The sequence below is a fragment of the Neofelis nebulosa genome, chromosome 6 (assembly GCF_028018385.1).
Source record: "Neofelis nebulosa isolate mNeoNeb1 chromosome 6, mNeoNeb1.pri, whole genome shotgun sequence".
In the NCBI taxonomy this organism is placed as follows: domain Eukaryota; kingdom Metazoa; phylum Chordata; class Mammalia; order Carnivora; family Felidae; genus Neofelis; species Neofelis nebulosa.
The window spans coordinates 11,853,873-11,868,192 of NC_080787.1; the positions used below are offsets into that span (position 1 = coordinate 11,853,873).

At 42.4% G+C, this 14,320-nt stretch overlaps 1 protein-coding gene across 7 annotated transcripts in view; it reads right to left on the reverse strand.

The window, feature by feature from the left end:
• The window catches only part of CDKAL1 (CDK5 regulatory subunit associated protein 1 like 1), a 711,422-nt gene that overhangs the window by 166,482 nt on the left and 530,620 nt on the right, over window positions 1–14,320 (reverse strand). For all 7 annotated transcript variants that reach the window (XM_058732865.1, XM_058732859.1, XM_058732860.1 and 4 more), the window contains one exon: window positions 6,319–6,381. In XM_058732865.1, coding sequence (XP_058588848.1) covers window positions 6,319–6,381 — 63 coding nt within the window. The remainder of the gene's footprint in view (window positions 1–6,318; window positions 6,382–14,320) is intronic.

The window sequence follows — 14,320 nt, forward strand, 5'->3', positions numbered from 1 at the left end:
CCTGCCGAGTAACAACGTAAACTAACGTGTTAAAAAAAACCATTTGACTTTTAGATCTAATGTCACTTTAAGAGGAAAAGAGAGAAACACAAAGGTTCAGTGGTAAAGGTAGGCTCGAGGAAACATGATGAGTTACTCGGCTTGAATCACACGCTGAGGAGGGTTAAAAACCAGGAAAATGCTTCTGGGTCAGGTTGGCACAGATCAGGAAGCAACGGGGTAGCCAGGGATGTTGACTGTTGAAGTAAAAAAACCAGCTGAACTCTGCATGCGTCTCTGGTAACAATTACACGATCACCTTGAGAGGAGAGACATTTTAACAAACGGAAGCACAGATTTTATACCAAGAGAGCTCTTTAGTTACGTCCATTATTTTGAGGCTGAGTTCGTCATTTGGCTTCGGACTGGAGTTTCTGGAGCCGAGGAAAATGGTTTTCCTATTTACCGACGTGCTCGCTTCCCTGGGCTTCAAGGCCAGAACCTGAGCACGGTTTTAAGAGCGGCACGTGTAACCACAATAAGGCAACGCGATCAATTAGACGTGTATCCCATTGTTCCTGATATTTAGCAACATCCCTAAAATTACTTTTAAAACATTTTTTAGTCTTTGCCAAAGATGGGGAAGAGAGTTAAGTGCACAAATGGCTTTGGACAATCTGCTGCGGAGAACTGTTTTAAGCATGGCATAAACATGCCAAATCAATAACTTGTTTCTTTATCCGCATGTGCCATGAAAATCTGGCTATCATAGAGTGCCGTATCCATTAAAAACTGAATATGCTATTTCCAGACAGCAGATAGCTCAAAGCTCAACAGGGCCAGCAGGCAATGATCCAAATTCACATCTCCCTCTCTAGAAGAACCACTCAAAGCACTCTGTTGCTACATTATGGTACTGAAAGCACAGGGGATGATGAAGCCGTGCCAATACTGTAGCTGCCTCGGGACCGAGTCAAATGGCCACCATTCTTCAGACATAAAGAGCTGGGGAAAGTGACTTTTGTGACCTTCAGTCACTAGACAAATCTGATGGATGGAGAAATGTAAACCAACACAGCATTTCTAAAGTGAAACTGTCCCTTTTGTTTCAGGTAGGTTATGTGCATTTACAAAAACTTGACGTCACAGAGACTAACAGTCTCTTAGGGAAGAAGGAAAGGATCGCGGTTGAACCCAAGACTCCCCCCCGCCCCCCACCCAAGACTCTGAAGATAAATGTTTGCTGTACGCTTCTGTCCACATGAAGCCACGGACATTTCACACTTTTTATTAAACACTATTTCACTGTACAGGAGTCGACGTGAGTTCCCAGATGTCTTTGCATTAACAGCAGTTCTTAAGGCAGTCTCAGGACGTGGGGGTTGTGCAAATAGGTGACAGTACTTTTTTGTATATTTGATATTGTCCTTAAAGAGGCATTGTACTGATACATTACTGACAATTATTCCATTCAAGTCACGCCTCGCATAATCGTTAAGATAAAAATACCTTACCCTTTAATATTTTTACAGGAGCTAATTATATAAATAAGTGATTGGGGGGGTGGAATATGGATTCTACCCTCATTTTTCCCGCTCACAACACATTTGTTTGGTCCTTCAACCCAACTACCAACACACGTTTAACCACTCTTTTCCTACTTCTCTGTTGTTAAGCCACCTTCTATAGTAATACTTCATTTGCCCAACCTTTAGAAACCAGCTTTCCAAAGAGTTTTCAAGATAAATAATATTTACCCCTAAAATACCACTATTTCTAAAAATAGACTACACACATCTCTACTATTTTAAAACATCTGCTTCTTGATGTACTTTAGGCCTGATTGTTTTACTCTGGGACTACTAAAATGTGCAGGGATCTTTGGGTGTCTGGGTCCAAGTTAAGTGGTCTTGGGCAGCTGCACTTCTTAGAGTTCCTTTGTTAATGACCTAGCGTCTTTATGGCCTTGTCCCGGCCTTCATTTTTACTATGCCGCCACGTTTCAGTGGAGCTCTGACTTCTTGAAGCAATAACCACCCCCTTTGTAACTGCTGCTAGGGCTGACGGTGATTTGGGAAACCAGACATCTATATTTGTTGGAAATAGTCTTTTTAAAAGTGGACTGTGTGTGGATGGGGGGCAGGGGGACTTGAAGAAGTAATGTGGTGAGGAGAGAGAACTAAACATGGATTTTGACAGTCCTGACTGGCGGACTTTGCAGATTCTGAGCTGGGTTTTACAGAGCAGAGAAGCCTGCACAAAAGGCCTCTGGCTGAAGCAAGCACTAATGTTTGTTTTCTATCTACTCATACGCTAACTCATCAAGCGTATTCATACAAAGCCATTTTGGGGGCACATATGAATTTGTTTATAGTTTAACTGATATACATCTGTGTCTGTAGAAATAACACTAGTCACCAAAAAAGAAAGAAAGAAAGAAAAAACAAAAGCTTATTCCACCAACATGGCTTTATAATAATGTTTCTTCTCATGTGTGCCTATTCATTCATGTTTATACGTGTAGGTAATTATTAAAATAATTATAGTCACTAAAAGCACATGAGATGCCCACTTCGCAAAATACACAAACTGTAATAGTGGTAATCTGTTAAAGACTCACTTTTAATGGTGGAATGCATATTAATTTATGCAGATTAACTATGTTTAGAAACTTACTCAACTATGCAGATGTTAAAAACCACTACAGACTTAAACAGAATTTTGTACTTTTTCTTTCCACGCATTTTCGTATTTTTTGATAGCTTTTTACATTAGCACTTTATAAACATCTGTGTTTAGGTAATAAACTTAGACATTCCCCCTGAACACATAACTCTGATAAAATCTAACAAGAAAAAAGGAAGGAAATACAGAGAGAGAGAGAGAGAGAGAGAGAGAGAGAGAGATCTTATATATGCATGGCAATACTTTTTTCAGGCCAAAGACAGAAAGCACATGGTACTATGCAGTTTTAATGAAAAGTGTTCTGATTATAGCCTACTCTACTTATCCATAACTTATCCAAAGAAAAAATTCAACTTCAGTGACCTGGAAGGCCTCCGGACCTGTAACCTTTCCTGGTAAGTAGTATGAGGTGTTTTCAGAAATTACAAGCTATGTTTATTACGTGGCTTATTAAAATAACAGTGGACAGCATCCGATGCACAAAATGCAATCAGGTTACCTGCCACTTTGGACTGTCTTTACCAGTGTCCCCTTTTATTAGGACAGATGAGTGGGATTTAGCTTTGGTTAAGCCTTTTTATATGTCTGCATTAGAAGAACTAAAAACAATTTCTAAAAATGGATATGGAACCAGAGCTAATAGTCCAAAATGAAATTCTTCCAGTCTCCAGAAAAATTTGTCTTAAGAGTATAAAAAATAAATGAGGTATTTTCCTTAAGACTCATTCTGAGTGTACATTTTGCTCTAAATTTTGTTAGTTTCTGCAACAGCATTTAAGAGAAAACCAACTGACCATTTACAACCTGAACAATGGCTTCAGAGTATGATTAAGAAATGCACCTGGCCTCACTCAAACAACACATTTGTTTAACCCGGTGACTTTCCGGTGTCTGGGGTCAGGCAGGAGCAATCTGGGTTGGGTCGAGGAGGGCAGGGGGCGGGGAGGAGAGAAGAGCAAATGTAACTGACTCACTGAGAACAGAACAGTTGTACTAACTACCCTTTGTAATTACAACTGTTTTAACAGTTTCTAGCGGGCAAGGCTATCATTTTGGTGACCCGCTATAATTTGGGATGTAGCCCCAGGAAGTCATGCCAACTTTAGAACATGAGCTGCATTGCTGAGTTTCCTCAGCATGATGAACCCAATGAAACGCCTAGTGTTCCTACTTTGGTATAAATGTACATCAAGGGAAAAATTAACAATAAAAGGAATCTAGCTAGTGAGGAAAGGAATACCACAAAATTCACTCCCAGGAAAATTTCAAACATGTAGAAAGAAAATATATACAGAATAGCATGATGAGCCCCCATAAACTCATCATTCAGTTTCAATAACCATCAACACATGGCCAATCTTATTGTACCCTCCCTACCCACCCCCTGCCTTGCCTTTTTTTTTTTAAAGTGAATCGCAAACAGCCTATATTTTATTTTATACGAGCTTTCATTTACAATGCATGTATGTATTTAACCCAAAGATCGCTACAGAAATCTCACCAAACAGGAGGTGTTTAAGCCAACTTTAACCACATCTTACAAACTGTTCTAGCTAAAACCTATCTGCTTAGAAAGCTAATTTGTTTGAATATAACTGGGTAATTAAAATGACAAAGTAACTGGAAAGGCAACCCCCTTGTATTTTATTTGTGGGGAAAAAAGGTACATTCTAAGACTGAGAAAGCAGTGTCTGTTACTCAGTCCCTGTGATGCTAGTCTTTGTAAACACCCATCAACAGGAGACCAGGTTAAAAGTGACCGGGGTAGACTTGCCCTGGATGGAGCCCAGAGAAAAGGGAGGCGGCAAGTAAGGGGCAGGAGCCGCCTGGAAACTTTCCCCTTTTCCGTCACTACACATGCAGAATACAGCAGGATGCCAACAGGCCAAACCTCTGGAACTTCAAAAATCACTCATCAAGCAGCCTAGCTCCTTACAATAATTTATTACCGATCTGAAAGCAAAGATCAAAAGGAACACTCCATCTCGCATTTATATATTCAATTCCTCATTGCCCAGTGACTAATTTGTAGAGGAATGAAGTCTTCACAAGGGAAGCCAAAATAATCTGAGGTGACTTTGATACAATGCCACAAAGGATATGAAGAGGAAGCCAGTAGAGGCTGCAAATGGCGAAGTTCCATTAAGAGCTCTAATAAAAGAATAATGGAATTTCCCTTCACTGTGAACTAAAAAATGTTAGAAGTAGGCAAAATTCAGACGAGTCAGGCAAAACCTCGGATTTGTCACAGCCTTTTATTGTTCTTAAATGTTAACTTTACCCACTGCTACATTGATGTTAAATGGCTTCATCTTAAAAAAAAAAAAAAAAATGCAGCTTTCCCATCAGGAATCTCGTTCCCTTTGCTGGTGTATTACTTATCAGCCTGCACCTTCTCTCCCCTTTGTCAGGCACTCCCAGCTCTCTCCATGTCTTTCAAACAAAGTGCCACATTCTGCAAAGCGACTGGTTTAACTTGAAAAATGTAATTTGAAATGATATAATTTTTAGTACCGTATATTGCCATGGTCACATGAAGCAGAAACACCTCGTTCACAAACTGTTGGTGCTTAAAGTCAACTGGTCACTATAGAAACACCAGAAGCTACTGAAAATCTTTCAACTTCTATGAACAACTGGCACAATTTTTTCCTCCTGAATCCAGACATCTCCCGTATTCTCAACTGAGGAAAATAGTTTTCACACTACTTATTTTGGCTAGTTAAAAAATCCCCACCACATGTCTCCTTGTAAATTCATAGATAAGGATTTAAGTTTATATTAGCATTTCAACTGTGCAAATTTTTTGTTCGCTTCTGAAATCACCTCGAATTAACAGATTTACTGGAACCTTACATGAAATAGAAGTTGTGCACAAGTCTCGGAAATCTTGTAATATATTTCCCTGTGATGATGTGGTGTGGAGCATTTTCTTCAGAAACAGTTAAATGTGTGTGTGTGTGCGTGTGTGTGTGTGTGTGTGTGTGTGTGTGTGTTTTAAAGAGCCCTTATCTTTTACCATTATATGGTGAAATGCTTATAAGTAAAAAGATATTCGGGAATTCTTCAAATATGGGGAGCGCAGAACATGGGATATAAATGAAGCAAGCAAGACTGGCCATGAGTCTATAAAGCTGGGGCACAAACACGGAAGAGTTGTGACGCTATTTGGTCTTCTAGAAGGCAAAACTTTTGGCAGTGGGTATTTCAGATATTATGCGATATACTGCTCATTGTTGGGGATTTTATTTAGAAAGAAATAACTTTCTACCAGGAGCAATGGAAAACCAACAGTCGGCAGTTCCTATTTCAACGATCTTTACCAATTCAAAAGTCAAGTGCATCACTTTAGTGTTTGGAAGGGGGAAAAAAAACCCCAACCAAATAAATAATGCCCCCAGATCTGTCTTTCCATCGACTTTGAGATTTCAGTGACAATATGCAACTGCATTTTAATGTGAATAAAATAGAATGACATTAGTTCGGAAATAAAGATTTTCTGATTTCTTTAGAAGAGATAAAGAGTTGACAAATTAAAATGGAAATGTAAACATAACCGGAAAATGTACTTCAGAATCGCTATGTACTAGTGAGACTTCTGCTCCATGTTCAGAAAGACATCTAGCCAATACACGAATAACATGCTTCTCTTACCTTGTGATCATACGGATTGTAAGAATGGAACACCCGAGAGAGGTCTTTTGTTCTTTGCTTTTTCTGTGGAAGAAAACACAAACATCTGAGTGGACAGGTGGCAAAAATATATACAGGCATATGGATCTATATGCAGATTTACCTATCTCCGTCTTTCTACCCATCTACCTGCATTAACATATTGTTTAGAGATTCTTCCTTGCGCAAACCAAGGGGCCACAGTGCCAACCTGGGACACAGGGATGCAATTAGAAACGAAAGCCACTTGATGGTTATGTGGGTGGTTGTCACAGACCAGGCAGGCAACCTTTCCTAGAGGTTTCCTGGTTGAAACACGAATCATCCTCAAAAAAAAACCTCTATTTTTAAACATACAACTCAGAGAGTAAAATGAAGGAAAAAACTGAAGAGAAAGAAAACCCAAACACATTTGAGGGTGTGCAATTTCACTGTAATACCAAGCGCTGTCACTCTGAACTAGGCACTGCTAGGCATCCTTTTAAACAAAATACCTTCATCTGGCTTCCTAGTCACAATTGGGTCTGTCTGCTTGAGCCTCTAGCTGTATGCTGGAGGCCACCTTTGTCCTGTCACTGCTGTACGGCCCAAGTGCCTTGCCCGGTGTCTCACACACAGTAAGCCCTCAACGCGTATTTGCGACACTAATGAATAAATGAATACACCTGAGTTAGACGGGCATTTAACTGTAAGCGTCTATAATGATGACACGAGCCTCCTATATCGTTATGAAAAGACAACCTCTTTTACCTTCTAATGATATGTTTTTCTCAAGCTGAACCCACTACTTGAGAACCGTCTCTACCTCCTGCTCCCCCAGTGTCTGTGACCCTGGAGAGAGGGTGGGGTTCTCTATTATCGTTGACTGTAAGAGGCAGATTGTTTTCTCACACACTGCGACCTGTCCACCCACCATAACGACCACAGATAATTTTGTGTATGGTTCTAGATCTTCTGTGCATATATTTTTATCGACAACTATTACTTTCAAAGAAAGGGGATCTGGGACTGCCGGGTGGCTCGGTCGGTGAAGCGTCCGACTTCGGCTCAGGTCATGATCTCGCGGTCCGTGAGTTCGAGCCCCGTGTCGGGCTCTGTGCTGAGCGCTCGGAGCCTGGAGTCTGCTTCGGATTCTTGGTCTCCTTCTCTCTCTGCTCCTCCCCCCTCTCATGCTGTCAGTCTCTCTGTCTCAAAAATAAACATTAAAAAAACTAAAAAAAAAAAAAAAAAAGGAGATCATTCTGTACACACTACCCTAAAATCTACTTTTTCCACTTCACAGTTTGTCCCTGCCAAACTTAAAAGAGTTGTATAACCAGATCTGCAACCCCTTAAACGGGGTACTGAAATCCAAAAACTTCTGAAAGCTGGACTCTTTTTCTGTAACTCATTTTAGTTCTTTAATAAAACGATCACCTTTGCACAAACATCTTTGCCAGCTTGACAGTGTGCATTTTTTTAAAAAAGATAAAGTACAGAAGAACAGATACAGAGTCAAATAGCATGCCACGCTGGTTACCCTGATGGATGAGGCCAAACGCTGCCCCAACTTGCCGTCTCACCAAGAGTGAACGAGAAGGGATTGAAGTGAAAGTTGGAAATTCTTTTTTTTTAAGTTTATTTATTTATTTTTTGGGGGGGGAGGGGGGAGGGAAAGAGAGAGAGAGAGAGAATAGGAGCCAGGGAGGAGCAGAGAGAGGGAGAGAGAATCCCAAGCAGGCTCCACACGCTGTCAGCACAGAGCCCGACTTCAGGCTTGATCCCAAGACCCTGGGATCATGGGTCAAAATCAAGAGTCAGGCACTTTTAACTGACTGAACCAGCTCGGTACCTCAAAAATTACTTCTCAATTTACAGAGCAGATAAAACATCTTTAAGACAGATACCGACCATGTCCTCAGATGCCAATTATAGAATTTATTTCTTCGGGGCGCCAAGGTGGCTCAGTCCATTAAGCGTCCCACTTCAGCTCTGGTCATGATCTCATGGCTCATGGGATAGAGCCCCACATTGGACTCTGTGCTGACAGCTCGGAGCCTGGATCCTGCTTCGGATTCTGTGTCTCCCTCTCGCTCTCTGCCCCACCCCTGCTCACGCTCTGTCTCTCTCTCTCTCAAAAATAAGTAAACGTTAAAATAAAAAATCTATAATTTTTTTCTTACGTTTATTTAGTGTTCGCCATAGCTAGCCCCCTGCCGCATCTTACATTTCTGGCACAAGCATGGCCGGTCTGTCCTTGATACAGCCCACACCCTGCTTCGGACTCCCCTCTGCTGTTGTTAATCGGACTACCAGGTTCCTGGCTGCTTCGGTCTTCGCTTGTGAATGAATCCTCGCCTGGTATCCATGTTTTCTTGGGAAGTACTTCCCGATTTCCTCCAACTCCAGGGTCTGCATGAGCACATCTGTCACACCTTCCTATGCCAGTGATGTAAGCAGACCTTCTGGCCTGGGTTGTACATGACCTTCTGCAGCCACTTGGCTAAGGAGTTGAATCTGCTATTAACCAGGATCTTGCATTAGAGTCATTTGTACACACTCATTGCACTCCTATAGACCAGCTTTCCTATTTCCGCACTGTCTTTGGGGACACAATTCCACTTGCCAGTCCTTCAAGTCACTTGGCTTTGTTTCTACGTTCTGACACCTGCTAAAGGTCATCCCTCCCTGCCGCCAGCCCAAACCCTCACTCCTCCGTTCACCTCGTAAGAGGGCCTCCGACCACTAAACTCTAAAGTAATTCAACACTCCTTTTCCATGGAGAGCAAGGATGAGCCTCTGATTGGAAATAGTCCCTTGGCTCCAGAAGAGCCCTAAAATCTGTATTGTACAGGTAGCTTGCCCACCAAGGTTTTCCTTAGCTTCTCATTTTCTCTGTCCTTTCCACGTACCCACTCAGTTGTGTAACAGTTCTTGGCTTGTGCTTCAATCAGAAGAAAAACGACGGATAATAACATTTCCTTTGGTACAAGATTCACTATAAAACGTGGAGGGACATTTTTTTTCAGAAAGGAAACGATGCTAGGAAAGATAAAATATGGAGCGTATCAGTGTTCAATTTAGGAGGTGTCCAAAAGACCGTTCAGTCCTCAAATGGCTGAGCTATGACTAGCTTGGGTTGGCCGGTGGAAATGGAATATTCAGAGGTTGTTTTGTGTGACCTTTTCATGTGGTTTTGGTTTTATATCTCTATTTTGACAGCTAAAATCTATACATGCCTTTACCTCAAATTATTCTGGGAAGGAAGTGGGGTATAAATGACAAGTAAATAACAATTCGGATTAGCACCCAAAGCAGCCAGTGAGGAAAAATGCTTTTCTTTCTGACAACAAATTCATTATATACAAATACAGTGAAGTCTTGGCTATGAGTACTGAAAGTTATATGTATTGGTTCAGTTAACTGAAAACTACCACTACTTTTCCTATGAGGTCAGGATCACATAGCCCAGTGGTGTACGTTCTGGGATCCAGGACAGGGGCTGATAAATGATGGCCCATGGGCCAACCCAGTCCACCACCTGCTTTTGTAAGCAAAATTTTACCAAGACGCAGCCAGACGCTTCTGTTTACGTATCATCTATGACCGTTTTCACGCTGCGAGAGCAGAGTTGAGTGGTTACGGCAGAGATCACATGGCCCATAAATCCTCAAGTATTTACTATCTGGCCCTTTACAGAAACAGTTAGTCACCCCAGATCTCGAATCTCTGCCTTGGACCATGTCTACTTGTAGCGATAGTTCCCGGACCCTGAACCTTGCTCCTTCCACTCGATGAAGACAGTTCAAGGACCAATCGTAACCTACACCCTGACACGTCAGGATGAATATACCAGTCCAAACAACCATGACCTGTCTGGCTCTCAGGAGTTTACTTGTGAACAGTCTATGTGCAGACACAATATTCCAAGTTGGCTCGTTGAGTGTGCGGAAATAGATATGGGGCATTTAGAGCCTTCTGCGTCCACACTGTAACGCCTCATTACAGGAACTCTGAGATCTTTTGCTAAATTCTAGCCACATGGAACATGTTACACGCAAGTGGCTAACGCGCGGCCATGCTTGGTAGCAAGCCGGTTTCTCACAGGCAGACAATGCTAAGGGTACTAGGCTACAGGACTTGTTGAGCCTTGCTATCAGCACTTTTAACTGAAACTGAACGCTGAGCCAAAAATGGAATAATTAGATACTTTCCTATTGCATCATCGTGTGGGTCTAACCTACCTCCCACTTCTTAGCCTGTTAAAACAAACAACGCAGTCATGCAAGCACCTGCTAATTCTCCGGGTGTGTAAAAAGTAAACATGTCAAACAAGGTGTGTGATGTGCTTAGAACGAGGGTGCCCAACAACTCTGTCAACTGTACGAGGCACCTTCCCGTCACCTGCATCCCGAATCCTGCGGTCCAGGCTGCAGAGACGAGAGGGAGATGACAAGCGACTGTGCTGAGCCTTGCAGGTTGCGTAGGTAGCTGGGTTTAAGGCAGTCTGAAACTGTGGTAAAACTTGTAGATTTCTGAGAACCCCAACCTGTAGGTATTTCCTAAACTGCTTTGTATTTCACTCTCTAAGAACAGAGAACACCGATGACTCCTTTCATGTCCAAGTTTAAACTCCTTTTCGGACACAACCACCAAGCTAAAAGCCCCAATGGAGCATTTTTTTTTTAACAGTTCAGGCTTCCAGACAGTGTAATCATTTCCATTTTCATCAAGGGGACACAGGAGTTAGATGTGAAAGAAGCACGACATATGATGAGAATCTGGACTTGGAAGGTGAGGTTATGGAACCAATCAAACTGTACCAATATCCTCCAGTTTAACTTCTCCTGGGCTCCCCGCACGAAGTCCGTGTTTTCTGTGCTCAGTGTCTACTTGTAGATACTATGATATAAATGTCTCAGTAAACCTAGTGGTAAGAAGCCGAAAGAGCAGGTTTGAGCTTCAATGTAGTAACTTCCTGTTTCCCTCTTCTGCACGTAAGGAGCTTGGAAAGTCACCACTCTGGCCTCACGGCAAGTAACAAGCTTGAACAGACTGAAAAACCAACAACTCTTTTTGGATGCATAAGGGAGGGAATAACAGAAGAAAGTGTTGCCCCCAGAACTGGGAGGGACCAGGAAGCCGACACGGGGGATGTGGCTTCCTGCAGTGTGAGGCTGCCATAGGAGCCAGCACTGTAGGAAAACCGGAAGGGTAACTGACGGATTGCGGGAGGCTCAGGGCAGATGACTATTAGGAGCTTGGGGGCGATCCAGTCATGGGACGGGAGCAGGTGGTCCACGGCACGGAGAGATTTACCTCCAGGAGCTCAACCAGGTTCCCACGGTAAATATGGGAGAAAAATCTCCTGTGGTTTCTGGCATGGGGAGGGGACAAAGCAGCATTGTGAAACCAGCCAGAACACTCCGTTCTTAATAAGGCCTGCCCTCAGGGGAAACCAGTTAACCAGACTCTAACCTGCTTGGGTATTACCAGAGTCTAGCTAACCTGAGAAGGGAAATACCCAACCTCAGTCCACTTAGCCATCCTGTTCCACCCACGGAAGGAGGGAAACACTAAGAAAATGGTTGCAGTCCAGGGGCACAGAGTCACTAAAAGACTGAGCTCTAATCACAGGACTCTGGAATGCTTTCCCTGTCCTCACACCTCAACACCAGGTAACTCAAGGCCTATTTTCAGCAGTTCCTTTTGCTCAGCACATCACATCTGGCTATCGAGAAAAATTACAAGACATACCAAGTGACAAAAAAACTCAATCTGAGGACGGACCAAGCTTGAGGACCAGACATGGCAGCGTGCTGGATTTATCAGACTGGGAATTTAAAATATGTGGAGGGCTCTAATGGCTAAAGTAGACAGTATGCAAGAACAGATGAAAAATGCAAACAGAGAGATGGAAATCTAAGAATGAGCCTCCCCCAAACTCATCCCCCCCCCCCAAATGCTAAATATAAACACTAACAGAAATGGAGAATGCCTCTGACAGGCTCATCAGTAGACTGGACATGGATGAAGAAGCAATCTCTGAGCTCAAGGCAGATCAACAGAATTCTCAAAAACCAAAATGAAAAAAGAACAAAGACTGAAGTGGGGAAAAAAAAAAAAAGAGAGAGAATATCCATGGGCGCCTGAGTGGCTGAGTCGGTTAAGCATCCAACTCTTAGTCTCAGCTCATGATCTCTTGGTTCATACAGCAAGGAGCCTGCTTGGGATTCTCTCTCTCTCTCTCTCTCTCTCTCTCTCTCTCTCTCTTTCTCTCTGCCCCTCTCTGGCTCATGTTTTCTCTCTTTCTCTCTCAAAATAAATAAATAAACTTCAAAAAAAATTGAATATAAGGACTGTGGGGGCAGCTACAAAAAGTGTAACATATGGGGTCATCAGAAGGGGAAGAAAGAGAGAAAGGAACACATATATTTGCAACAATAATGCCTGAGAATTTCCCCAAATTAATGTCAGACACCAAACCACAGATCTAGGAAGTTCAGACAACACAAGAAGGACAATGACAAGAAAACCTATTCTTTTACATATTCTTATTCTAATGTATTCTTGAGAGACAGGGACAGAGCACAAGCAGGGGAGGGGCAGAGAGAGAGGGAGACACAGAATCCAAAGCAGGCTCCAGGCTCTGAGCTGTCAGCACAGAGCCTGATGTGGGGCTTGATCGCATGGACCGTGAGATCATGACCTGAGCCGAAGTTGGATGCTTAACCAACTGAGCCACCCAGGCGCCCCTATTATAATTTTCAAATTATAGTAAATCAAAAACAAATTCCTGAAACAGGCCAAGGGTGGGGGGAGGAATTTCTTATCTATAGAGGAACAAAGATAAGAACTGTATCTGACATCTTAGAAACCATGCAGGCAAGAAGAGAAAGAAATATTCAAAGTGCTGAGAAGAAAAACCCATCAACTTAGAATTCTGTACCCTGCGAAATTATCCCTCAAAGATGAATAAATAAAAACCTCCTCAGACAAACAACAACTGAGGGAATTTGTTGCCAGTAGATCTCATTTGCAAGAAACGTTAAAAGCAGTTCTTTAGAGAGAAGGAAAATGATAGAGAACAGAAATCTGGATCTGAAGGAAGGGCACTGAATACGTGGGGGGAAAAAGTGCAGGTAAAAGAAATTTTATTCTCCTTATTCTTAACTGATCTAACAGACAACAGTTTATTCGAAACAGTAACAGCAACAATGTACTTGGTTTTGCATGGATCTGTGTATGTGAACTGAATGACAATGACACAAGGCATGACAGGAAGAAATAAAGATGACTGTGTTATTATTATAAGGTACTCACACTCCCCTACAGTAGTATCATATGACATGGAGTTGGATTTTTTTTTTTTTTTTTTTTGCTTGGATTGTTTGGAACTATGTATTGCCAACTCTATGGCAAACCACTAACACAGGTTCAAAACAAAGTATAACTGATATAGTAAGAAAGGAGAGTTTAAAGCCACTTATTTTTTCTTGTCCCCTTGTTGGCAGAGAGCCTGAGAAGTAGTTAAGCCCTGGCAAGGAGAAACAGAAGAGAAGTAGCCAAGACAACTCATCAGGCCCTGCCTGACCTTTGTGTCCTACAGGCACACAAGGCAATGACAATGGCAGGGTCTGGGAGTGTTAGGTTCTAAACAAATTCCCAAAGAGACTGGAGTCAAAATTCTATGTAATAAAAGCCAGGGGACAAGGACTGGTCAGTTAGTGCCTGCCGGGGACACGCATTCGGTAGGGAAGTCAAAGAACCACATCCTGAGGTAAAAGGGCCAAAAAACCAGCCAAGATGTGCAAGATTAAAAACAAATGACTGAGGGTCAAAGGGGTTCTTGATAAAACTTGCAAGAACTAGGAGAATTAAGTGAGGACAGGGCTTAGCAAGGATACCCAGGACATGAAAGTCAGGGATAAGAATGGAAGCAGCTTGGAAATGCTAAGAGGTAAGTGAAGGTGCCAACAACCACAACTGTGGTCTGACGGTAAGG